The sequence below is a fragment of the Cenococcum geophilum genome (assembly GCF_001692895.1).
Source record: "Cenococcum geophilum 1.58 unplaced genomic scaffold K441scaffold_3, whole genome shotgun sequence".
In the NCBI taxonomy this organism is placed as follows: Eukaryota; Fungi; Ascomycota; class Dothideomycetes; order Gloniales; family Gloniaceae; genus Cenococcum; species Cenococcum geophilum.
Window position 1 is genome coordinate 1611774 of NW_027137561.1, and position 24881 is coordinate 1636654.

General features: G+C 50.0%; 9 protein-coding genes across 9 annotated transcripts; 6 read left to right on the plus strand and 3 right to left on the minus strand.

The window, feature by feature from the left end:
• Positions 1-1421: 1421 nt before the first annotated feature.
• K441DRAFT_651868 (uncharacterized protein) lies at positions 1422-2332 on the plus strand. Its single transcript, XM_067647270.1, has one exon. It carries the CDS (start codon positions 1471-1473, stop codon positions 1978-1980), a length of 510 nt encoding a protein of 169 aa, XP_067509198.1. The 5' UTR covers positions 1422-1470; the 3' UTR covers positions 1981-2332.
• Positions 2333-2891: 559 nt separating this feature from the next.
• On the minus strand, positions 2892-4141 carry K441DRAFT_536309 (uncharacterized protein; the record flags this gene model as incomplete). Its single annotated transcript, XM_067642406.1, has 2 exons — positions 2892-3752; positions 3875-4141. 2 exons carry the CDS (start codon positions 4139-4141, stop codon positions 2892-2894), a joined length of 1128 nt encoding a protein of 375 aa, XP_067509199.1.
• Positions 4142-4279: 138 nt separating this feature from the next.
• On the plus strand, positions 4280-5804 carry K441DRAFT_651869 (RmlC-like cupin). The gene has a single exon (XM_067647271.1). The coding sequence runs from the start codon at positions 4403-4405 to the stop codon at positions 5372-5374; it is 972 nt and encodes a 323-aa protein (XP_067509200.1). The 5' UTR covers positions 4280-4402; the 3' UTR covers positions 5375-5804.
• A 678-nt stretch (positions 5805-6482) lies between these two features.
• On the plus strand, positions 6483-7769 carry K441DRAFT_158323 (alpha/beta-hydrolase). Its single transcript, XM_067640238.1, has one exon. The coding sequence runs from the start codon at positions 6746-6748 to the stop codon at positions 7709-7711; it is 966 nt and encodes a 321-aa protein (XP_067509201.1). The 5' UTR covers positions 6483-6745; the 3' UTR covers positions 7712-7769.
• A 947-nt stretch (positions 7770-8716) lies between these two features.
• On the plus strand, positions 8717-10587 carry K441DRAFT_683974 (uncharacterized protein; the record flags this gene model as incomplete). The annotated part of the gene is made up of 3 exons (XM_067651741.1): positions 8717-9737; positions 9901-10275; positions 10313-10587. The coding sequence occupies 3 exons, from the start codon at positions 8717-8719 to the stop codon at positions 10585-10587; spliced, it is 1671 nt and encodes a 556-aa protein (XP_067509202.1).
• A 349-nt stretch (positions 10588-10936) lies between these two features.
• K441DRAFT_535665 (uncharacterized protein) lies at positions 10937-14226 on the minus strand (the record flags this gene model as incomplete). Its single annotated transcript, XM_067642380.1, has 3 exons — positions 10937-11623; positions 11759-13842; positions 13890-14226. The coding sequence occupies 3 exons, from the start codon at positions 14224-14226 to the stop codon at positions 10937-10939; spliced, it is 3108 nt and encodes a 1035-aa protein (XP_067509203.1).
• A 534-nt stretch (positions 14227-14760) lies between these two features.
• On the plus strand, positions 14761-16713 carry K441DRAFT_651875 (uncharacterized protein). The gene is made up of 6 exons (XM_067647272.1): positions 14761-14960; positions 15054-15125; positions 15243-15329; positions 15380-15502; positions 15649-16368; positions 16423-16713. The coding sequence occupies exons 1-6, from the start codon at positions 14868-14870 to the stop codon at positions 16492-16494; spliced, it is 1167 nt and encodes a 388-aa protein (XP_067509204.1). The 5' UTR covers positions 14761-14867; the 3' UTR covers positions 16495-16713.
• Positions 16714-17508: 795 nt separating this feature from the next.
• Positions 17509-19390, minus strand: K441DRAFT_683977 (cytochrome P450; the record flags this gene model as incomplete). Its single annotated transcript, XM_067651742.1, has 6 exons — positions 17509-17675; positions 17737-18012; positions 18117-18250; positions 18303-18912; positions 18974-19223; positions 19277-19390. The coding sequence occupies 6 exons, from the start codon at positions 19388-19390 to the stop codon at positions 17509-17511; spliced, it is 1551 nt and encodes a 516-aa protein (XP_067509205.1).
• Positions 19391-19928: 538 nt separating this feature from the next.
• On the plus strand, positions 19929-23386 carry K441DRAFT_537345 (tetratricopeptide repeat domain-containing protein; the record flags this gene model as incomplete). Its single annotated transcript, XM_067642474.1, has 4 exons — positions 19929-20392; positions 20443-20581; positions 20634-20887; positions 20944-23386. 4 exons carry the CDS (start codon positions 19929-19931, stop codon positions 23384-23386), a joined length of 3300 nt encoding a protein of 1099 aa, XP_067509206.1.
• Between the last annotated feature and the right edge of the window lie 1495 nt (positions 23387-24881).

Below are 24881 nucleotides of genomic sequence, written 5' to 3' on the forward strand. Positions count from 1 at the left end.
CGACCCGATATTTCATTAATAATCGGGTCCAAATTAACCCGCAACTGCCTAAAGCTGGGATCAATTTTGCAAAAAAAAAAAAACCCCGTTGTTAAGCGTAGCAACATTGCTTATAACGTCGCAACAAGCATACGTACAAGAGCCAAAAATTAATCGTTAATATATCTGGCTCTTGCGATCATTTTAAGCTTATATACAGCCCTAGACCTTACATGGGTGGCTTTATTAATTTTATAAGAGATTGTATATACCCCCATACAAATTTAGACGACGTAAGACTGTTGTACATACAAATTTGGACGACTCCGTAATAAACGTTGGAAATGTCCCTTAGACCACAGAATCAACATTTTGACAAAAAAGGTTAGCGATATCCGCTAATTGATTCCATGCGTCTGAGCTTGCTGAGGTAACCGGAATCTCACATCTCACACGGGCTCTCGCATCACCACCGGAACGGACACGACACTAATTGCTTTGTTGGTGGTGCATAGATGAGGATAACACGCACCCATAGGCATTATAGAAGCCGACCGCCGAGCTCCTTCCAACACATGTAATCGCCTGGAATCGGCTGCTTTCGCCGCCGTGTGCGGGTATTATTAGCAACTCCTGCAAGATGCCGCAAGTTTCAACTTTCAAAAAGGGCCGACAAGCGCTCGCCGGACTCTCACCAATGTGTCGATGAGAGGGCGGATCCGATGGTGTGAACGGGGCTTTTCCAGGTTCTAAACGTATGTAGCGGCTCCGCCACAGGGCTCAATGCGACATGAAACACGCTGGAGGCGGCGAGGCAGAGGCTAACATCACAGATATACGAGCATACATGGCATTACAAATCGACTAAGACTGAGGCATAGGCTGAATTTTGGGCGAAGGATGACGACAGGGTTAAGGGAAAACGACGACGCAAGTCGTGTTGCGTCGATCCCCTAGACGAAGCTCTGGGGCTGGCACTGTGGTAGGCTTTGGGCTTGCTCACTGCTAGGCGTATGCCCACATGATTGGCGCAGACAGCAACTACGAGTGAGTGATCCAGGCACCGGGCGTATCGGCCTGCTGTTCATCATTGGCCTGTGCTGATTCTACCAGTACGTAAGTGGTGCGGACAAGGCGCGGGCAACGGCTGGGCACCTGCAAGCCGCAACGGAGTTGGGTATGCTCAAGGTGATCCGTTGCTCTGCCTGTCCTTCCTCGACAGTGGGTCCAGAACTACGTAGTGCCGTCAATATAAGAATCCGTCACTTCCTCGTACTCATTCCAGTATCGTCCGCCCAAGCAAAAGTCATCTCCCTTCGCCGTCAAAGCTCAAGTTTATTAGCTTCAGCAAGCCAGTCAATCGGTTAGTCAATTAATCGGTGAGTTCCATCCTACCCGCTCTAGCTCTTGCCAAACTGCCGTCTAACGCGACCCGCCGCCTAGCCTTACCTCGTATACCCAAGTACCAGGCAGCCCACACCAACCACCACAATGCGTTTCTCTACCATCTTCGTCCTTGGCCTCGGTGCCGTCGCCAGCGCTCAAATCTCTTCTATTGTGCAATCTGTTGAGTCTCGAGTCAGCTCGGCCGCTGATTCCATCATCTCATCCGTCGTCTCATCCGTCAACTCCGAAGTCACCAGCATTCAAGCCTCCCTGAGCAGCGTCGAAGCAAGCCTGGCCTCCTCCTTCGCTTCCCTCACCACCGGTTCCTTGGCCGCCTCAGCCCTCTCCGCCGAATCCTCCCTTTTAAGCAGCGCTGAATCTGTTGCCAGCTCAGCTCTCTCCAGCGCTAACAGCCTCGCCTCATCCGTCCTCACCTCTGCGGAATCCAGGTTTTCCAACGCCACCGGCACTGCTACCTCAGGTGTAGGCGCCGGCTTCACCACCACCACCAGCTCTGGCAGCACAAGCGCTTCCGCCGGCTTTGCTGCTCCCACTCAAGCTCCTGCTCTCGGCGCGCTTGCGGGCGGTATCCTGGTTATTGCCGGACTGTTGTGAATGAACACACTCACCGACAATGCTACTTTCAGCTAGTTCCCAGCGATTTTCGGAGTAGGGTTACTGCATATTGATGGATTAGTACGGGCGTATCGGCGGCGTCTTTGGGGTTGACATAAAGTTTCTGACTTCGGACTTCTGAAGTAAATAATCTGCTAGGTTAGATAGCGAGAGCTGCTTAACAGAATATCAATCTTTGCTTAGGTCCAACTCAAACTGCTTAGCTGCTTAGGTGTTTGCGACGTCGTTCATGTACGTCGAATTGATTATCTAGCGGGATTGCTCTGGTTCAGTTGGAGCACAGCGTTATTACCTAGTTGTGATCTCCAGTCCATACTAATGCATAATAATTCATCCTTGCGTGCCGCCTTAGTCCATCTACATATGTAATTTTTCCATCCCACCAAGATGGCGTGTTGCCTAGGATACTGAATTTGCCGGAAGCTAGACGTGAAGTCTACCTCCACATTAATAAATCAATAGCGCACGTAGCAGTAGCGAGATGCATGCTGTGGAGATAACGCCTCTCGTGGGGATTTCTGCCGCCGCACACAATCAAGAAATGGACGACATAATTCGGGTCGTAAAGAACTTTGCACTTCGCGAAAGTCATCATATAACGGTGGGCTCAGAATAGGTACCAATTGCACCATGTGAGCTGCTTCTGTGCATATTTAGCCATGTAGAGTAACGAATACAACATGTCGCAGACGGACTTGTGTGCACACGGTGATATTGTGCCACTCACCATACCACCCACTGCAATAACAGGGTCAAACAGGTCTTCATCACCCCTCCAATCATTAGCACAATCCCCGTAACTCAACCTAGCCTTACCTCCTTACTGTATTTTAATCAAGGATTCAAGACTAACTCCTCATAAAAGAGTACCCTTTCCCCACTCTCACTCGCTAGGCGCTTTCTGCCTTTTTCTTCCTAAACGCGAATAATGCCTCATCCTTGCCCGCAAAACTCGGCAGTGGGATCTGGCACACTTTCTCCCATCCCAGCATCTCCTTCTCAACCCACTCATCCACCACCTGATCCGAAAACCCAGTAAACCCGTTCCGGTTCTGCGTCCCTGCCACCACAATAGTGTCGCCTTTGTACGCCCTAAGAACCTTCTCGGTGAAATCCTCCGTCGTCTGCGGATACACAAGGAGGAGAACGGCGTCCCTGCCGCCATCATGCCTCTCGAGATACGTAGCCCCGGACGCGACGATGGTATCCGGGATCCACACCGTGCGGTACAGCGACGCCTGGTTGTCTATCGCGCGCACAGTGAGCGGGGAGAGGTGCTCCGGCAGCAGCAGGCGGCGCAGCATGTACGTCCAGTACCCGCATCCGGAGCCAACGTCGAGGATGGGCTTGCTGGCCTGCTTGGGCGGCTTATCCGGCTGTGCGAGCCGCGCGATCAGGTGCAGCGCCGTGTAGCTCGGGCAGACGCAGCCGAAGTGGTGGTAGAGGATCGGGAGCACGTGATGCGCGATTTTGGTGTGCGCCGTGGATTCGATGGGGCCGCCCCATTCGAGGTTCTGGCACGTCCAGGCCCAGATGTCGTAGTATGGGTTTATATGCGGTGATTTGGCCTTCTTGGGCAGCTGGATGGTGGAGGACACGAAGAAATGAGAGGAGATGTAAGCAGCGATTGAAGCGCGGAGGGAGGCCTTTTTGGCATTGGAGCGGAAGCTACTGAGCGCGCTCTGGAGAGAGGATGTGCTGGCGAAAAGGGAAGTATAGGCCGTGATGTCGGCGGGTGAAGGTGGTAGAATCTGTAGACGACGTATACTCAGGATGGAGTTTGCTTAGGGCATGGTAGACTGCGAGGGCAATAATTAAGAATATGGTATCATGGGCAAGGGAGGTTAGGTGATGGGAAGAAGTAGTGGAATACCTCGTTGTCTTCATCGTTCCGGTACCAGGCGTGCAGCCCATTTTTATTGCCGGCGTCAATCGCAGCTTGAGCTTGTCGGAGGTTCGTAGCGGCCATCGCGCGGTAGACATAATTGTCAGTTGGGGCGAGGTTAAAGATTTTTATTATGGTATATCCGAAGTCATAGTTGTTTTGCGGTAAGCAATCATCATCCCAAGTAGCGAAGAGGAGATTAGGATCAAAGGCTGACTTTGAGCCTTCGCAATAGGGCCCCTGCCTCTGAGGCATTGTTTCTGGATTGATTGGTGATGCGGTCGAATTCCGCTGTTGATGATGTTGGTGTTGGTGATCTCGTAGGGCTGGTGCCCCTCCTGGCGTTTTGTCATCGCTGACATACTTGAAATCCCGCGGCACCCTGACAAACACCTTACGAAGACCTTAGTACGCCGAATAGAGAACCATCCACAACCTGCTGGTTCCTGCTTTCCTTTCTCTTGTGTATATAAAGTGCTCGAGAGTCCCATACCAGGTCTCTCCTCTCTCATTTCAATGACAGACAACCATTCAATTACAAAGCCTACTCTGTTCTCACTCTCAAAGACTTCACTTGCTTCACTAATCGCCATCATAGCAGTCATCCTGGCTCTCTTTACTTCCCTAAGAACCTCTGTGCCCAAGTTATTCTCAAAGTCAAATACTTCAGTTCTCCGCACCATGTCTACAGTCAACAGCCCCTCGCTCAAACTCACAAAGCGGCCCTGGTCTGCCCGCGGCCATGCCGACCACGACTGGCTCTATACCTTCCATACCTTTTCCTTCGCCTCTTATCACGACCCAAGCTACGCATCCTTTGGGCCTCTCCGCGTTATCAACGAGGACCGCGTCGCGCCCTCCACAGGCTTCGGCACGCACCCCCACGCCGAATTCCTCATCTGGTCGTACATCGTCTCCGGGACGCTCGAGCACAAGGACAGTCTCGGCAACCTCGAGAACCTCAAGCGCGGCGAGGTGCAGTTCACGAGCGCGGGCACGGGCATCAGGCACAGTGAGTACAACCGCGATAAGGACGAGGAGGTGCATTTCCTGCAGATCTGGGCGAGGCCGGACAAGCGGGGCTTGACGCCGCATTATGAAACGAAAAAGTTTACGGATGAGATGAAGAAGGATCGCCTGGTGCGGATCATGGAAAGCACCGAGCGGATGGGTGAGAAGAAGGGTGAGGAAGCTCCGATTGCTTTACAGGCCGATCTTAGCATGGACGCGAGCATTCTGAGCCCGGGAAAGAGCGTTACGCATGATATTGTCACGGATGGCCCTAGGAAGGTGTACCTACATGTTGTAATGAGTAAGAGGGCTCAGCCGAAAGAGGGTGGCGCGAAGATCAAGATCGGGGACGTGGTTTTGGGGGAAGGTGATGGCGTGTTTGTTGAGGGTGTCAATGGTCCTGCGAAAATTGAGGTAGAGAGTGTGGGTGATACATCTGCAGAATTCCTGTTGTTTGATATGGGACTTGATGCATGATAGGTACGCACGTTCTGACACCTCCAATTTGTAAATAAAGTCTTTTTATTCCGTCTGTGAATACGTCAAAATCTGATCCCCTATATTCTCAAAGGAGTAAACGCAGCTGAAACATTCTCTCCTTTATCCTGTATTTTATCTCTGCTTCCAAGGCGCTAAATCAATCATGAAACTCCACGTACATTAATTTGCCCAATGGTCTTGATTACATCTACCTGCAATCAATATCTACTACAAGCTGTCCATATTCTTACCCTACTATTCCATATCTCATACGCTTCAGCTGGGGTCCTTCCTCAGTTCATTTATTTCCGTCACTCATAGATCATGAATTGCCATACCGTATGGGTGTAGCCTCGGAGCCATTGTGTTTGAATAACCGTAGTCCATCCTTTTATTGACAACCTCAAGCAAACGTTCACTCGCTGGCAAATCTACTATATCACATAGCTAATAAATATCCTTGCTCAGCGTTCGGAATTTTCCTGTTCGGCTAATTCTGCGTTGTGTTAGCAATTGTGTGACGTATGAAGCTACCAATTGTCTTGGGAAACCCACGTTCAAAACCACTGGTGACCATACTAATGACAGCGATGGAGGTAACAGAGACTAAATGGTTGCTCGATTTTCTCAGCTAAAAACTAGAAGTTAAACTCTCAAACACCTCCTTGGACTGCTTGAAGCCTGGGTAGTGTAAACAAATGTCTTGAGGGGACCAAGGCGCTAGTAGTAAGCGAGCCAATAGTAGAATGGCAGAATATGGCAGGATGCGGCAGGTGACAGCGGGAGCCATCACAATCACTAATAAGTGCCGTGGACATTTAAGAGGACCTTTATTTGACATACCGGAAACCTCTATATACCGGACCAAACCTATCGACCCAGATCGTGTTTACGTACAGTGTCTCAGTTGTCTCTTAACTTATGACTAATTACCGTCTTTCTTGATTTCGTATGTCTCATCGAATGTCTTATCGAATGTCTCATTACCTGTTTCCATTAACTATTACCGACTGAATGACGACGTCATCGTCATTCTATTTGCCACCTATCTGGTGTATATAGTGAGGCTCTAGAGCCTCTTGCAATAAGACAGAGTTCTCATTCCTGATCGTCTGTTCTCAGATTTTTTATTCCGGTATAACCAGGTTTGGCTGTACGAGTAAAGGAAGCGAAAGTCTGAAGGATCGAGATGTCTTGTTCGGTTTAATGTCAATAAGTGCCTTGCATGAATATATATTGCTTTGGCTAATAATATGCGCGATTTTTCCTTAACCATCTCGTTTAAGTCCCACTGCTATCTCCTTCAACTATTCTTCTTGTCCATCCTACCTTCCACAAATCGAATCTTGTAAGAGTAAGTACGCAAGCATGGACGAAATCAAAGCTCTCAATGACTCGACTGGACCATCCATCCCAGCAATCCTCTCTCCATCATTTACGATCTTCGTACCTCACCTGGTGAGGAATAAAGATGCAATTCAAGCCATCTCTCCAAAAACTGAAACTTATGGCGAGCACCCACGTCAAAAATTGGATGTCTACCGACCAAAAGGCGACATTCCACCGAATGCCCCAATCATGGCATTCTTCCACGGCGGTGGATTTATTGTAGGAGATAAGATCTCTCCTCGAGTACCTGAAGGCCTAGTGTACCACAATCTAGGCACATTCTTCGCATCTAGACCCATCATTACAATCATCCCCAATTACCGACGAGTCAACTCTGAGATCGGGGGCGAGGATGCAGAGTTCCCATCGGGAGGAGAAGATACCTCGCTAGTCATGAAGTGGCTAGAGACCTTCGCATCTGATCAGAAGAGGGATGTCTATCTTATGGGGAACTCAGCTGGTGGTGTTCACATTTCAACCTTCCTGTTTGAGCCGAGATTTTTGGAACAGAGATTGTCCTACTTCTCTGGAGAAAAGTCTATCACGCTGAAGGGAGTCATTGAGGTTGCTGTACCTTGTCATTTCCGAAAGACTACTACCAGCCGATTGGAGACGTTGCGGAAGTATTACGGCAATGAGAATGATGTTGAGACGGGGTGTGTTTATGGCCTACTTGAAGCCATTGTTCATAGTAAGCAATCCAGGGAGGAGGTCGGTGTGCCAAAGGTGCTTGCTCTGCTAGGACAATATGACCCAGCTGATGAGATTGGTGAGCCTATGGAGGATTTTGTTGCGCTGTGGAAGAAGACTTGGAGAGAAGGCTTGGAATTTGCTTTCATGGAAGGTCATAATCATATTAGTCCGCCTCTTGCGTTGATGAGTGGAGACGCCAAGGGCGAGAGATGGGGCGAGGATGTGGTTAAATGGATCCAAGCTTCTAAGTAGTTAATCAAAAGTTTTGTTGATAGTGAGAATACATCTGACATTTCTACCTGAAATTTCTATCGACTTTATCCACAACGCCGGGGTATCTTTCTAGTTCCATCATCGAAGACTCCGCCCGATGCCTTTCCATAACTAGCTTGGGTCCCAGCGAGACTGAACTATCTGTGTGATTGCCGAAGTTTTGCCTTTCCGCCCTCATTTGTGAGGTTATCGCCAAAACGCTGTGGGGGGTTTTTTGCTGGCAATAATTTTTCACTCGCCTTTCTAGACCGAGTCACGAGCTTTAAAACTGCCTATATTCTTTATATTCTCGGTCAAAACAAATCTGCCGGTGCAGACTTGATATTGCCAATACGCATGTCCGATTAGCGAATAGACGATAGCGCCACGTATGTCTCTTGGGGAGGGTGACACGTTAACTGGCTAAATCTACGAAAACATGCAAATATGCTTACAAGCGTTATTGGTCATTATGGGAGTCCGAGCATCTCTATGGATTATGGATTTGACCTCTGAGATAAAACATGTATTCGACTTTTGGAGTTTGGTTAGTGCAGGTACCAGATGCCGCAAAATTGCTTGCAATCTGAGGAAAGGTAAGTCAAATCCAGAACTATCGACATACATAGAACAGCTGTTTTTCGAAATGCTACTACCTACCCTGCTACCCCCTGCTACATACCCTGCTACATACCCTGCTACATACCCTGCTGCCTCGCATCCACAGTCGATAAACACGTTCTGGTGCAGACTGCAGGATGGCCTAGTGGTTACGCTGGTCTACTATTGGCCTGCTGGCTGTGGCTGGTCGCGGAAAAACGACGGCCGATGGTCCCACCCCAGCCACTTTCGTCAGGTTTACTCCCCCGCAAAGCAAGCTTCTCCCCTACCCCGGCAGATATCCCAAATGAGCCACTCCTCTCCTCTCTTCTTTTCCATCCTATTCCACCATTTTTTTAATCCCACAGACTCCTTTCCTACACATGTATATTTATATCCCTTCGTATGGGCCATTGGCAGGATAGATTAGTCTTCGTCCGCGATTTCGCCTATACCTCCCGTCGACTCCGCATGGCCAACGGCAATATTGGCGATGCGCCCGCTTCAACCTTTGCCGAGTACGTGAAAGAACCACCTTCAGGGCTTGTAGTCATTTCCCAAATCCCCGAACCAGACTCAGGGTCGGAGGGGGAATCTGCTTCAGAGTCGGAATTGGATGCGTTGTCTGATGCACCATCCCAATCTCGCTCCGAGTCTGATTCTGCCCTGCGACAGCCCCGACCTCTTCTGGCCCACCGTCTCCATTCGCATCGTCTGCACGTGCAAGAAAAAGCTAAGTCGCGGCGTGCCAGGCTCCTCTCAGGTCCCCTCGTAGACATCTATGTCGGCGAGTCCAAGCGCCATTGGGCGCTCCACCGTAACCTCCTCTGCCACCACTCCGAGCACCTCGCCTCCATACTCCTCCCCCCGGATGAAACCAAGAAAAAGGCAGAGAATAAGCTCGACCTTCTCGATGACGACCCGGCTGGCTTCGAGCTGCTCGTAAAATGGCTGTATCAGGGAAAGCTAGATGACGTCTCCAATCTCCCAGACCCCCTTAGCAAGTACGACTATGCAGTCAGTTGTCACAAACTGTATCTGCTCTGCGACCGATTTGAGATGCCTCAACTGAAGAACATCGCCATGGACCAGTATCGCAAAGGCCTTAGTGAAGCAAGGCTTGTCCCAGACGCTGCGGAAATGAATGAGATATACCGCAATAGCAGCGAAGGGTCACCTTTTCGGAGGTTAATGACCAAGATTGCCGCACGTCAGATCATGNACCCGGACAGTGAGAAGGATGCCGAGTCATACCGGGAGTGTTTCGATGGCAATCTCGATTTCGCCATTGATCTGGTTAACGCAATTAAAATGGGTACAGGCGGTTTACTCTTCGACGATCCGACGTACGGCGATGAGTGCGAATACCATGACCATGATGCAGGCCCAAACTGCCACATCAGAGGCAAAGGCAGAGCAAAACAAGGTAAATAGAGGTTCTGTCAAGCCCAACACACCACTCAAGCCATCCTCAATCTCTTGGGATGAAGATGAGCAACCAGACTCGCACCGCTACTGCACATGACCACCATGATCGGTTCGTAATCAGTACATTATCAATAACAAACATTAACAACGCAGTGTATAAGGCCCCGCCTCGCCGCGCCCGCAAATCCGTACCACCCGCTCCGAGCGCTTCTCTCGAAAACCCTCCCCTCCCAACTCCGACCGCCTCGCCCGACCCTCCCCGCCCCCTTCTCCCCCCTCTTCCAACAACTCTTCCCCATCCCCGCCCACCTCACCGACCGTGCGCGGCCGCCGGACCTCTCCGCCGGGGCCTGACGGCCCCCGCTTCGTCAACGGTGTCAACGTCAAAAGAGATAGCGACGGGAACGCAGACCTCGCCATCGCCAAAGGAGCAGAGGGACAAGTTCCGGATGGTGCCAGGAGAGGGTCAGGTCAAGGTGGATTCGACAGTCCCAGACGGCCGCCGCCCAAGCTACGGCGACGGGCTTCACCCCCCGGTTAAACCCCCCGATAGCAAACCGGGCGCTTCTGCAGCGGTTCCCGTGGAAGATCGCCCTTCGCGTACAGGCATTTGGGAATGGGCAGGGGTGGGCAACTTTGGAATTATGTGGAGAAAATCGCACAGCGATCTCAAAGCACCAGCGAGTAAGGAGGGTGAAGGCGTGGCGGTGATTCAGGGGACGCAGGACGACTTTATCGTGCCATCTACGATCGTTACAGATGTCGCCAACGGCCCGGCCGGGACGGTTTCTGAGACTACGAGCACCAGCACTGCGACCACCCCGAACGGGAGTCTCGATTTACACTAGTCGAAGCTTGAGTAGATACAAAAACAATAATGACCAACACGAGCGGGGAGATGGCGTTAAAGGGCCCAACGCACGCCGAACGCTATAAGGCATAGTTGGCAGCTGACTTTCCCATTGGGAGGTCTCGAATACCCTTGGCATTGCTCAAAAGATTCAGATTGACTTCAGTCAAGGGAAGACAGGCAGTCCCTGATGCTTAAGAGTATGTACAAATGACACTTCGAAACTCGATGGCCAGATGTCAGTTAGAATACCACACAGTATTATCAAATCCACCCCGGTTCATAATTGGATATCTACAACCTCGGCCATACCGTCGCTTCCCCTGATCAAGAACCAGGTGTGCCCCCTACTCCCCCGGCCTTTCCCCAATCGTCCCTCTCTTCGGTCTTCGGAAACACGCAAACTCGGCCTTCGTACTCTCCTTCAGCCTCTTCAATATGAGTCTCAAACTGGGCAGCTCATTCTGCAAATTCACCCTCGCTTGGTTATCCGTCCTCGTGTCCAGGACCTGATATATATCCGTCTGGAGCACCGTCGCCTTGTCCGTAGTATAGGAGCTCAGGGTCTGCGAGATGTACTCGACGTCCAGCGTTGCCTGCATGAGGTCGGTGAGCGAGTACTTGGGTCGCTGCTTGAAGGTCGCGGTGAGCGCGTTGAGGATCTGCTCCAAGAGGTACTTCAGGATGTCCGGCGTGAGTGGGGTCGCCGTCGTCGACACCTCCGTGTGCACAATCACCATGTCGATCAGCACGCTGGACGTGAACGGCGACGGGTTCCGAGACTCGCGCGGGCCTGTAGGAGCCCACTTGGGGCTGGTGAGGCCGGCCTGGATGGTGTTGTCGAGGCGGTCGGCAATGGGCTTGGTGTAGATTTGGAAGAGGCGCGCGTTAATTTGCTGCAGGACGTCTTGAATCGTTTTGGACTCGTCGGTGAGCTTGACGGAGAAGTTTGTTTCGAAGAGCGAGATTAGCTGGGGGACGATCTCAGCGCGGAGGTCGGCGAGGTTAGAGATGGTGAGGAGAAGGCGGATGCTCTGGATTACTATTAACAATTTTCCTTTCTAATACTTACGTTGGAGAAAAGTGGGACGCCGGTGGCCCTTTAAGATTTCGGAACAAATTCGATATGATGATTGGCATAATGTTCATAATATAATGAAATGACATACCTTGTTGGACGCATCAATGCTGCTCAAACTGAGATCCTCCACAGCTTTCCGTGCCGGCACGGTAAGCTCGTCCGGATCACCATCCCAATCCTCATCATCCACTCTCTTCCCAACCTCCGCATTCTCCACCATCCCACTAAGCGTCTTATACAAGCTCGTCACGAACTGGCTCCTGACCATCTGCAACAGCTTCGCAGACGGCGGTACCACGACGTCCGCCGAACCCTGCTTGCTCATGGCCTCGGTGATATAGAGGATCTTCTGCATGCTCCCCAGCAGGGCGCTCTCGAGCGCCATGAAGCGGGCCGGCATATTGGTGCGGTCGGGGCGGCTCGCGGAGCGGGTCCAGTCCTCAAGCAGCTTGACGTTCTCGGCGTCGGCGTTCCAGGCCGCGCACACGGCCTGGACGGAGCGCTCGCGCACGCCGCCCACGAGCGCCTTGAGCTGCTCGCTCAGCCGCACCCCGCCGTCGCCCCGCTCCGGCAGCTGCAGCGATGCCATCTCGCTTGCGGCCGTGCCGATGAGCACCAGCATCTTCGCGAGGTAGTGCACCCCGCTGAGTGCGTTGGAGTATGGCGGCCAGAAGGCGTACTTCTCCCAGGATTGGCCGCGGGAGGGGGACGGCGGGGGGATGTTGTTTGGGTCGAAGCGGAAGCGAGTGTCGCTGAGCGGGGACAGGCCGGCTGAGAGAGGGGTTTTGGGCGTGGCTGGGGTGGTGGGGAGGGGCGAGAAGAGAAGGGAGATGTCTTCGATAGGGGGATCGGAGAAGAAAGAGAAGAGGTGTTCCCGGATGACGCTGACGAGCTCGATGATACCCTTTTCTAGTTCGCGTACACCATCATTGGAGAGACGGTGGTGCTGCCGACTCTGGCCGTCGATTCCGACAGGGAGATTTTTCTGGGCTTTGCCGTCGATGAACGAACGCGCAGTGTCCCAGTACTCGATGATCTCGCCGAGGATGCCCCCTTTGGGTGAGAGGAGAGCGCTCATTGATCCCTGGACATGCTCCCAGAATTCTATGACTTTGGCTGAATCTGTCCTTGCCGTGTCGCCGGAGCGCCCTCGCTTTGCCACAGAACGAAGGTGTGTGGCCAGTACCCTTAGAGTAGGCTTTTCGCCGTTAGCAAGATGGCGTCGCAGAATCTCAACCTCAACTTTAGAGCGTTCGCAGGTTGCAGTGATCTTGTTCTTCAAAAAGTCGTAACGACTTAGAAGCCAGAACCAGATGGGATTCTCTTCCACGCCGATTTCCAGCATAATAGCAATGAGTTCCATATGCTCCTCGGGCTTGCCCTCTTGATCTCCTGGCTGCTTGCTGAAGTGCATGCCGGTTAGCCTTCTCCAGGCGTCACGCCTAAAGGAATCAATCTGATGTTCAACATCAGCCCACATGCGAGCAGTAACGATGATTGTGTGGGTTTCCGCGTCCGTTAGAAGAACCTGTCTGTACGAGGCATGTTCAACAATGGATCTTGCCTCATTAGCATACTTTCTCGCGCGAGTATATTCTTCAACAAGTGTCTCATGATCTTTGCGCTTGATTGCGTCCTGCAAGGAAGCCCCTACTTCAAAGAGGCCGCGATTCTTGTCGAAAGAAGTAAGAATGGCTTTCAGGATCTCTTCTTTCTCGCGCCCACCTAGAGCCGGCCCGTATACCTCTTCGACCTTCACTGACGCTTCATAGAGAGGCGCTTTAATCCCCTGCACGCCATATTCGCTCTCTTTCAGGAGTGCATTCTTCTTTTTGTCGCTAGGTAGAGGTTTGTTGGATCCAAGGTTAGGACCGAGGGGTCCGCTGGCGCCTGGTTTGCTAGCATGACGAGAGTGAGGCCGTTTAGGTGCAGACTCGATTTCGCGACCTTGGTCGCGCATCTCTGTGTATACATTGTCGATTGTCGCCTTTGCTCGAACAAAGCGCTCGAAGTTAGATTCTACAAGAACCTTGAGGGAAGCCGATTTCTTCTCGATTGACCGTGAGAGGAAATCTAAGCCTTGGAGAAGGGAGTCGGTTGATGCGTTATTGTGGACTTGTGAGAGGAATAGCGCGGGGGAGAACGTTGTCGATGATAGAAGGAAGCGGTTTCCTTCGAGAATCAGAAAACGCTACTAAATAGCCTGTGGATAGACCTACTCAGCTTCGTGTCATCCTCCACGGGGAGTCCTCGCGCCCGGAGAATCTGTACGACACTTGAGGACGCCCCTAGCGGATCTGGCTCATCCTTCTGCACGAGGTTCTCTAGACCGTCCCTGGTCTTCTCCGCTCCAGGCAGGTTTCTACGATAGCTCCTACTGCGCTCGAGCACTGAAAACCGCGATTTGGATCGCCGGGGAGGATTGGGAGTGCTGGTCTTTGGAAGTTCATCATCATCATCGTCGGAGCTCACGTCCTTTTCGGCAGGCCATTCGGAGGGGAAGAGTGTGGTTACGTTATAGTGGTTCAGCAGTGTGGTTTCAGTGGTATTTGCCATGGTGGATCGGAATTTATACACGGCCAGTTTACGAGTGCTGGTGTGGCATGGTGGAGTTGTGAGAGTACTCTATAGTGGTTACAAATGAACGTATACTCAGTTTCACATGAGACGAACCACCCCGAATGCTTGGCAAATAAATTCCCGGCATTTATTTCGTATGCCCAAAGACAACCGCCATAAGTATTTACCATGCTAAAAATAGGAAGAGACACCCTTACGACATGAGCTGTGAAACTATAATGGCAACTTTTTAATATAACTTTCCAATTGCGGTATTTATCCTGGGTTTTAGTTACTCTTTCCCATTACCCAGCTGGATAATGGGATTGTTAGAACATTGGTCGGGACAGCCAGCGATTGTATTCACACTCTCCTATTCCTAGACGTAACACCTGGCAACAGCAGTAATTGCAAGGAGGCCTATGTGTTCTGGTGAGCCATGTGCTCGATCGCCGTTAAATCGTGCCGAACGCTTGGCGGCAATGCACAATTGGGTAATCAGGGTCCGAGCAGAGCTTGCTTTTCAAACTTATCCAGCTTCTCCATAAAAACCTCCCCCACTCCAACCAGCGGCGCATTACTCCTGCAGCAGTCAATCTACTGCAGCAATTAACTACTAGTCTTTGAAAACAATCTTCATGATGCTGGCTTCTCGCTCTTTCGCCGTGCCCGCGCGACAATGCTTCCGCCGGGTGAACGCAACACAGCGATTGGTACCAGCACTAGTACAGGTGAGTTATTTTGCAATTAGTGCCTGAAACATGTACGACCTATGTTGCACTGCACTTTCTGGTCTGTAGAAACTAACTCTCTGCCTACTGTAGCCCCAATCGCGCTTCTACTCTGTGCCCACCAAAGACAAGGTCGCCAAGTTTAAAGGCACCAAAGGCAACGACGTAAGCTACCACTACAACCATCGTAATTGCACGCTGTTGTCACCAAAAGCCCGAAATTACATATCTTGCGGCTCGATTAGACTACGGGAAACCACTGACGAGGCTACCCCGCTATAGGGTTTATACACAGTTACGCTTATCGAGGGAGACGGTATCGGGCCTGAAATCTCCCAGTCCGTCAAGGATATCTTTGCTGCTGCAGGAGTGAGGATAGCTGAGCATTAGGGAGATTCTCAATAGCTAATAGCATCAAGGCACCTATTAAGTGGGAACCAGTCGACGTTACACCAAGGCTGAAGGATGGAAGGACCGTCATTCCAGACGAGGCGATTGAAAGCGTTACGAAGAACTATGTGGCTTTGAAAGGCCCTCTGGCTGTATGATGTCTCCATTGTTCCTAATTCCGCCCCACACTTACATTTGGCAGACGCCTGTAGGCAAAGGCCATGTTCCGCCCCACACTTACATTTGGCAGACGCCTGTAGGCAAAGGCCATGTTCCGCCCCACACTTACATTTGGCAGACGCCTGTAGGCAAAGGCCATGTCTCCCTCAACTTGACCCTTCGACGAACATTCAACCTATTCGCCAACGTGCGTCCCTGCAAGTCAATCGCCGGATACAAGACCCCTTATGACGGCGTCGACACCGTTCTCATTCGAGAAAACACTGAAGGAGAATACTCAGGCATTGAACACGTTGTAGTCGATGGAGTCGTTCAAAGTATCAAACTGATCACCAGGGAAGCTTCCGAACGCGTCCTTCGCTTCGCTTTCCAGTATGCTGAAGACGTTGGAAGGAGGAAAGTTCGAGCAGTCCACAAGGCCACCATCATGAAGATGTCCGACGGTCTTTTCCTAAGCACGGCACGAAAGGTTGCTAAGGACTTCCCGAACGTTGAATTCGACGCTGAGCTCCTGGACAATACTTGCCTAAAGATGGTTACAGACCCTACTCCATATAACGACAAGGTACTTGTTATGCCTAACTTGTATGGTGATATTCTATCCGACATGTGCGCTGGTCTAATCGGCGGTCTCGGTCTTACCCCTTCTGGGAATATCGGTGACGAATGCTCCATCTTCGAGGCTGTGCACGGTTCTGCACCAGACATTGCTGGCAAAAGTCTGGCAAACCCCACTGCGCTGCTTCTGAGTAGTATCATGATGCTGCAGCACATGGGTTTGAATGAGCACGCGGATAAGATTCAAAAAGCTATTTTCAAGGTGCTCGGAGAGGGCAAGGTATGTAAACCTCTTGAAATTTCACATTATTAGTGCTAACAGTTTCAATTGCAGACTATCACCGGCGATCTGGGCGGTAAGGCGAAGACTTACGAGTATGCTAATGCAGTTATCAAAGCATTGTAGACATGTTTTGGTTGGGACGGGATTTACTGAGCGATGCATTTCTGTTTATATGTACTTGTGTATACTGTACTATACACCTGATATTTGAGTTTTCCCGCGAATATACATGCCCAGTTCTAAAGTTGCACGCAGACATGAAGACCCTTAATTTCTCGCCCCTTTCCCCTAGCCATAGAAGAAAGGGAACAATGACAGTAAATAATGCAATGCAAAATAAAACGCTAAACCTTAGCCAAACCCTTTGTAAAACTCTTACGCTCAATAGAATAATTTAATACAACATGGTCTAAAAAGTCGCGCTTAGTTTTAAAGACGATTGATATCCTGTGCGGATAATGCACGAGTTTCTTCATAAACCATATTAGATTAGCTTAGAGGCCTCCATTTCTTGCGAGGTTTGCTTCCAAAAATGGAGGCCTTTACCAGCAAGCTCAGACGTGATTCCGTTGGTGCGGATTTTCAATCGGTCCGTAAGCTAAGGTTAAAGATCCGCAGCGTAGCACTAGCCCTAATCCGCCTGTAAAGTATACTAGTTAAGTACTAGCGAGATTTACTTGTCTTGGCTTACCGAGATGAAGCGCTAAGCGCCCTCTGCTAGTCTCGGCTCACCATCTGCTCAGGTCTCGCTCGGGCTGCACAGTCACGTTCCTGCTCCTCCATGTCATTAACCAATCATGCCTTGCCTGTTACGGCCTCACTATCATTAACTCTACACGACAATCACAAGGGCCGCGTTTGGGGTCCCCAAGGGGTCCCAAATTGGACCCCTCCCAAGCTACATCCGCGTTATGACATGGCGTCCCCGAAGGTATTGGGTGTAGAGGAGGCGCCATTATCTCTCTTGCTACAAGATTTCTCCTCTGGTCGCGTCCGTTCACTCTGTTCTACCTGCCTACTCATCAAACCAAACCAAACCTGTCCGAGCACCGTCAATGGATTCCGAGAGAAGAAGAAGTTGAAACGACAACTCAGTTGGCGTCCACCTTTGATAAGCCCACGAAGCTGCGGTGGTGTTCAATGGAGCAAAACTTTACAACCATCTGCACTAGCCACAACGATTGTGAGATTCTGTTTCTCCTGTCCTGTCTTTTCCTTTTGAATTTCAGGAGGTAATCTTAGATTGGGGAACGTCTGGATGATTTTCACGATTCCATAGGATGCTTCCATGAGCGCAAAATCCTCTATGATCGATCAGTATCATACTTTTCCGGTAGTATCGCACTCAAAGTTAGAATAACTTACTACCGAGACATATTCTCGGGCCACCATGAAAAGGCATAAAACCCCACCCGACCTTTTTTTCCAAATCAGTGTTTTCCCAGCGTTCGGGATGGAATTCGTTTGCGTTGGGACCATAGAGAGAAGTCATGCGGTGCATATGGTAGACTGAATAGCCGACACCAGTGCCTCGACGGATTAGCACGGGAGACGTGCCGGTGGGACCGCCACCCGAGGGCAGAAAAGTGGTTTTTAGGGCTACTCGTACGTTTACTGGGAGTTGAGGGTAGAGTCGAAGGGCTATGAAGAAAAAACAAGGGTCAGCAGGAAGGCGGCGGGGAAGATGGGGCAAGAGGAAGAGGAAGACTGAGTTTGGCGGGAAAGGGTGTATGAGATTTACTGACTTTCATTAAGGACACATTTGAGGTAGGAGATCTTAGCTATGTGAGATCGGGTTAGATCTTCGGTTTCTAGAACAACGGCGGATATTTCCCCGCGAAGACGATCCAGAACTGCTGGATGGCGGACGAGGAGATAGCTATGAAGTATCATTTGTTAGTCAGGTACACTTGAAAGGGCTCTATACCTACAACGTCCATGACATGAGACAAGCTGTGGTATCCCTGCCAGCAATAAGAACATTCACGAGCTGATCTCGCACCAAGGCCGGGTCCTTGAGGTCTTCATAGAGATCAAGGATGAATGCATGCCTTCCAGAGGTAGCATCCTCGCCGTGTTGCTTCTTGTCTTCCAAAGCTTGAGAAACAAAGTGATTGGCATACTTCTTAACCACTCCACAGGCATTCTTAAACTTCCTCGTCTTATAGAGCCAATGAAAATCTGCAAGCCGTAGCCTGATTGCGGAAATTAGCGATGCATAGTCGAAATTGTTAGAGAAAGTGTCTTGGACATCGTCGCCCAGAGTCCGTACGGGCTCTCCGAAGATGAGATCAGTGGTTGTGGCAAGAGTAAAGCGAAAGAAGTATGGCTGTAAATCCACAATGCCATCACCCGAGGAAGAGAGCCCAGCAATCAGATCGTTGACATGCTCATCGAATACCTTCAGGTTCTGATATTGGATTCGCGCGAACTGGCGACGGAGAAGTTCGCGGGAGTGTTTCCATGGTCGTCCATCTTGTGTAAAGATACCTTCTCCAAGTAAAGGATAGAGACCGCCACGGCGAGACCCAAGGCCCCAGTCTGCAGCAAGGATAAGCTTCTACTAAACCGTAAAGCCAATTGAGATTGGGCCAAAGTAAACCTTCGAAGTGTGTAGACAGGATCGATTCTATGTTCTTGGGGTCTGTCGTCATATATCCTACCTGCCCAAACAGCATAAGTAGCATGTTCGGTCCCATCTTGTCAAAATACTGCGACTGGAAGGCCAAAAGACGTTGAGATGGGAGGGCGTCATATTGCCGCTTTAGGATGTCGAGTGCGAAAGGCCATTTATATGGTAATTTTGTTTCCATGGGCAAACAACCATGTTGCTCGCCAAATGCTTTATCTGCCTTCGCAAAGTGAGCCACCGGAAAGGAGAAAAGGAACAATCTTGATCACGCACTTGGAACTGGTGTCTTCTCTGAAAATAAAAAAAGATTAAATAGCCTGCGGCGAGCGTCGCAAAGACGAGACGTGGAGTCAAGCTAGCCTCGCCTGTGATGGTTAACCAATCCATGATCGTGGTACAGGAACAGATTGCGAGAAAGATGAATTGACGCCTAAGATGCAGGTCGATGTATGAATTTCAAGAAGGCCGCGACGTGGTGATGGCTTAGGACCCCAACAGCATAATGCATATTGGGGCTTGGCCCGCTTCTTGGCTATCCATGAATTGCTTGTTGCCCTGTTGCCTTCGGCTTCAAGTTCTGGCTTAACTAGAGCAACGGTTCATTGGGTCTCCCCCTGAAGCGTAATCAGACAGCCTAGTGACTTGCGGCACAGCGGCAAAGCCGAGGGCGCTTAAGATTGCGGCTGAATCACCAAGCTCTGATTGGGACATGCGAGACTCACCGGTTACAGAGCATCGAAAAACCCCTCAGTACTCGTGTGTCGTGTAATGCTGAACTACTCGACCTCGGCAGGGCAAGGCTGAAATCCACCTTAAACCGCTAGGCTACTCTTACGCAATCCTATCACGATGCCACACCTGCTGTATTATATACCTAGGTATGTTTTCGCTCGACGATGCGTCCTAGTTGACGGTCGCAAAACAAATGATGGACCCCTTCTCCATCCTCACAGGCACCACTGGCCTGCTTGATGTCTTGTGGCGCTGTGGTAGCTACCTTAAGCACGTTCACGACTCAGCCGGGAAGATCGATGAAGATATCGCCGCACTAACCCGTGAGATTGACGCCCTCATCTCAGTCAACACGTCGATAGATGACGCATTCAAAGCCGAACACTCGAGGATCCCAGACCCACCTCCGGCGGATTCAAATCGAGTCGAAAGCCTTTGGCGGAACGTGGGGACATTGTTGAGGGATTGCCAGACCACTGTCGAACAACTAGAAGTTGTGGTGCAGGAGATAGTCGGTAAAGGAAGATCCTCGAAGTCTTTCGATGCTATCAAAAAGACACTTAGAATGGACAAGAAGATCGATGAATTTAAAGACCTACGCCTCCAATTGATGAACTACAGGAACAGTCTTCAAGTGTTATTGACCGCCTTGAACCTGTGCGTCGAGCGGTTCTACAAAGCTCTTGACTTGCGCTGATCTCTTGTAGCTCTTACACCCGTAGCTCGCAGGACTCGACCGGCCAGTCGCTTGGCCATTTATCTCAAAATGTCCAACTGCTAGGCTTCGCATTACAATCTCAGATTGCTTCTTTGCGCCCGAAACTTGCAACACCTAATGGCGACCATGTACGTTAACGATATCCACCCTATTATCATATCGATCCCTAACGAGTCGCAGTTTCTTGACGCCATCAAGCCTGCGACTGCGGTGGCCTCACTGGTGTCCATTAATAAACATTTTGATATTCCGCAGACTGTCAGCAGCATATTTACTGGCCGGGATTCATTGCTGGAGGATCTACAAAACGCCTTCGATGTCTTCGAGATCTCAAGGGAGCCTAGGAATGTCCAAAGACGCTTCATCGTATATGGGCTAGGTGGCTCGGGAAAGACACAATTCTGTTGCAAATTTGCTCAGGATAACCGAAACAAGTGAGTAGGCGCGACTTCCTTGTTTTCTGACCTTCACATCTCTGACAGGCCTCTAGTTTCTGGGGCATATTTTGCATCGACGCAAGCTCCCCACAAACCGCCGAACATTCATTCTCAAAAATTGCCAAAATTGGGGGCGTTGAGCCGAGTGAAGGATCGAATCAGCGCGCAGCTAAAGAATGGCTTTCGAGTCTAGAAGAGCGCTGGCTACTACTTATTGACAATGCGGATGACTCTTCTTATCCCCTTGAGAGTTACTTCCCAAATGGCGAACGAGGTTGCATTCTGGTCACCACACGTGTCCCAGCATATAAGGTCCACGGAACAGTTGGCTCACAATCATATCGTTTCGAACAATTGGCAGTTAATGAGGCGAACGACCTGCTCTTGAAAGCAGCTGGCAAGCCAAGTCCTTGGGACATCTCGACAAGAAAATCAGCGGAACGTATTGCAGATGCCCTAGGTTTCTTGCCACTCGCTTTGGTTCATGCAGGCAAGACAATCATGAATGGCTTATGCACTTTGGCAAATTACATTGAGTATTACCACAAGAGTTGGCAGAGAATCCGTCAAGCTAGAAGGAACTCTGGATATCGAGGGGATGAGCGAGAAAATATGAACGTTTATTCAAGCTACGAAATCAACTTGAAAAGTCTCGAAGAGTCAAACACGGAGGAATCCATCGATGCAGTCCAGCTTCTTAAAATGTTCTCCTGCCTCCACTCTGAGAATATCCGTGTTGATGTCCTAATTACTGCAGCAATGAACCCTCAAGTTGAGCTAGAGCAGCAAAAGAAAGACATGCAAGAACAAGACCGCATCAAGACGGTCTCAAGACCCAAAACACCGGCAGAATATCTCAAGGAGAGAGCGCTCGCTATATTGGAGTTCGTTTCCAGAGACCGCAGTCCTCCTATTCTTCCAGCTCTTCTGCGCGAATCTGAGCCCTTATCGTCGTTTGGCGACCTTCTTGAACTACGCCTTCGCCATGCACTGAAGGTGCTCTCGCAAATGTCGCTAATAACTCATCAGGAAACAACCGACAACTACTCTATGCACCCACTGGTGCATACATGGGTGCGAGAGAGACCCGAGATGACCATAGCAGAGCAGGCCCTCTGGTGTCAAGCTGCAAAAACCACGCTAGCACAGTGCATCCTTCTACCACCACATGGGTCTTTAGAAAAGGACGAAGCGATGCGAAGAAGTCTTTTGCCTCATGTGAACTATGTCCGAAAGTGCGAAACGAGTATCAACACCAGGATTAAAGAAAATCAGAAATCGCGAAGCTCATCATTGGCTTGGTTTCCAGCGCTCAAAACGAACTTTGGGCGACGACAGGCGCTGGAACATGCGAAATTCAGCCGCGTATACTTTGAATGTGGTCTTTGGAGAGAAGCAGAAGAACTGCAGCTGGCGGTCAAGAACTTCGTTTGCGGGATGTTGGGCACCGATCATCCCCTTACCATGGATGCAATGTTGTTCTTATCTGCGACATATTGGAGTCAAGCTCGTGCCAACGAAGCAGCAGAGCTACAATATCAAGTTTTTCAGGCTTGCATGAGGTCCTTGGGTCCAGATCACCCCAGGACTCACAAAATCATGGATATCCTGGGTTCGAGTCGGTGCTTCCAGGGCAGATTCAAGGAGGCGCTCGAACTCCACGAAAAGGCCATTGAGGGAATGAAAAAAACGCCACCCACAAACCAAGAAGATATCTTCATTGCTATGGGTAATCTAGGCAGAGTTTTGTGGAGATATTTCCGCTACGAGGAAGCAAAAGAAATCCATACGGAGGCTATGGAGGGGATGAAAAGGGTACTGGGTCCCACGCACCTGCAAACTCTGGTTGCGATGGAAGATCTCGCCACGTCATATTTGGACTGCGGAGAAGAGCTGTTGGACGACGCACGTGAGCTCATGCTGGAAGTGCGCGACCAACGTAGGAAAAGACTCGGTAAGGAACAGCCTTTCACTCTGCTGGCGATTTGTAACCTTGCCAGAGTCGAAAGTGCTCGTGGCAATACCGGGGAAGCAGAGAACTTGTTTCGCGAAGCCATACCGATTGCAGAAAGAAGCCTCGGGGAGAATCATTTCGGCACGCTGGCTGGAAAAGTGCATTTTGCACAGGTGCTTGTTCTCCAGAAACGATATGACGAAGCAGAAGAGGTGTTCACCAAGGTCATTGAGAAACAGCGATATGTGAGTGCAGCCCGAGAGGATGGCGATCACCCTGATCGAATTTTTGCGTTGTGGCACTTGGTACAATGCTATGAGCTGCATGGCAAGATCGACGATGCCATTTATAGAGTCGCTGAGCTTGAGCAAGCTGTGAAAACGATTGGTGGGCAGGGACTGGGAAAATTACATCCGTTCGCAAAAAAACTTCAGGACAAGCGAACTCAGTTGGAGGCTGCCAAAAAGGTATCTCAGGAGAATGCCCAACCCGGTGTTCCCGAGCCTCTCGAGTCTGCGAGCCTTTCCTCTACCGATGCCTGACCCTCGCACTCTCCATCGCCGCGAAAACTCTCCGAGAAAGACCGCACATCCCTTGATCTCGAAGACAATGGAAAGCTTTCCCTTTCTCTACCTGGGGTGGAAATTCTTGCTGCTGTCGGCCTCATCGAAAATATCGTTGGGATTGTCAATCTCAGCGGCAAGCTAATCTCAAAGTCAACCGAGCTCTGCCGCTCCAGCAAAGGCGCACTCGGAGAAAACATCAAGACTAAGATCACGACAAAGCATCTGCTTATGTTCAGCAGGAAACCAGAAGATTATGTCGTCACTGCCGGCAAAACACTTCAGTCTCTATGTATATTGCACTGTACCATAGTAACCAATTACTAGTGACGTTGAAACAGTACAGACAAAAGGCGAATAGTAGAAATGAAAGAGTATAAGGATGGGGTTGCGGAGTGTATAGAGCGAGGAGAGGATCAGAGAATTGGAGCGACAACTGACCAAATTTAATTTAGAACCGTGCCTACAGCTTACTGCAGACCTGAGGTCAACATAAACCTCTGGATGCCGTCCTTCCTTACTGGTATTTGTACCGTAAACTTCCACTAATAATGCTTGACGAGAAGGTGGTCGAGGTTATGTATCTTACGAACTTTACAATTCCTGTTCATGATAAGTTGAGTAAGAGAGATTTGAGAGCTAGGAACAAAGAAACTGTTTCCAGTGCTTTTATCAATATTCAGCATTGGTATAAGGCCGTATTGATATTGATATTGAATATTGAACAGTCTTGGCATGGTGTTTTAATTGAAAGTAGGCTCCACGCCCCTGGGCTCTGGTAGAGCTTCAAAATAGCTACTCTCTCGCGACTACTCTCACCACTATCGTCACCTTCGTGATCCTTGGCGTGGTGTAGTAGATGTCGGCTGCTCCCTAGATTGGGCCAAGAGCTCAGAAGCCTCTCGCACTAGATTCGTTGCCATAGGCCTCCCCCTGGCGGTAATATTACTTAGTAGCTAGCTCTTTAAGCATTCCGTACGTTTAATATTCGTACTCCCTAATAATATACGGTCCCATGGGGTTATTCGCTGTGTATCGTAAGAGACTCGCTTAGCCTCTGCCGGTATTAATGGTATAGACAGGGTTGTCAATGATATTTTTATTCATTGCTTTATAACGATATATTCATTTATAAGGAGTAATAATAATTAAATATTTTGCCAGCCCTTATGAATGAATATTTATACAATTATAAATATATATAGAGGCTTGGGCTAGTAAATATTAAGCCGTTAGAGTACTTAAAGTTATAGAAAAAAGGATAAGTTATATAAGGCTAGGAGGAGAGAGCTGCTAGTGAACGTTTAGGGGGGGTAGAAGGGGGGGTAGAGGGGGGTAGAGGCCTCTAAGGAGACATCGGCCCCATCGATTTAGTGCCCCACTATGCTAAGACCGGTAATACCGCCTATATCTAAGATATCGTGATTATTCATTCATATCGCGATATTTCGGTTGGCTTATGAATTGAATACGA

Excerpts from the sequence above, each read along its gene's own strand:
- K441DRAFT_651868 (XM_067647270.1), top strand. The coding sequence starts at position 1,471 with ATGCGTTTCTCTACCATCTTCGTCCTTGGCCTCGGTGCCGTCGCCAGC.
- K441DRAFT_651869 (XM_067647271.1), top strand. The coding sequence starts at position 4,403 with ATGACAGACAACCATTCAATTACAAAGCCTACTCTGTTCTCACTCTCA.
- K441DRAFT_158323 (XM_067640238.1), top strand. The coding sequence starts at position 6,746 with ATGGACGAAATCAAAGCTCTCAATGACTCGACTGGACCATCCATCCCA.
- K441DRAFT_651875 (XM_067647272.1), top strand. The coding sequence starts at position 14,868 with ATGATGCTGGCTTCTCGCTCTTTCGCCGTGCCCGCGCGACAATGCTTC. Across the intron at positions 15,126-15,242 it reads AAGGCACCAAAGGCAACGAC|GGTTTATACACAGTTACGCT; the intron begins GTAAGCTACCAC and ends ACCCCGCTATAG. Across the intron at positions 15,503-15,648 it reads CTTTGAAAGGCCCTCTGGCT|ACGCCTGTAGGCAAAGGCCA; the intron begins GTATGATGTCTC and ends TACATTTGGCAG.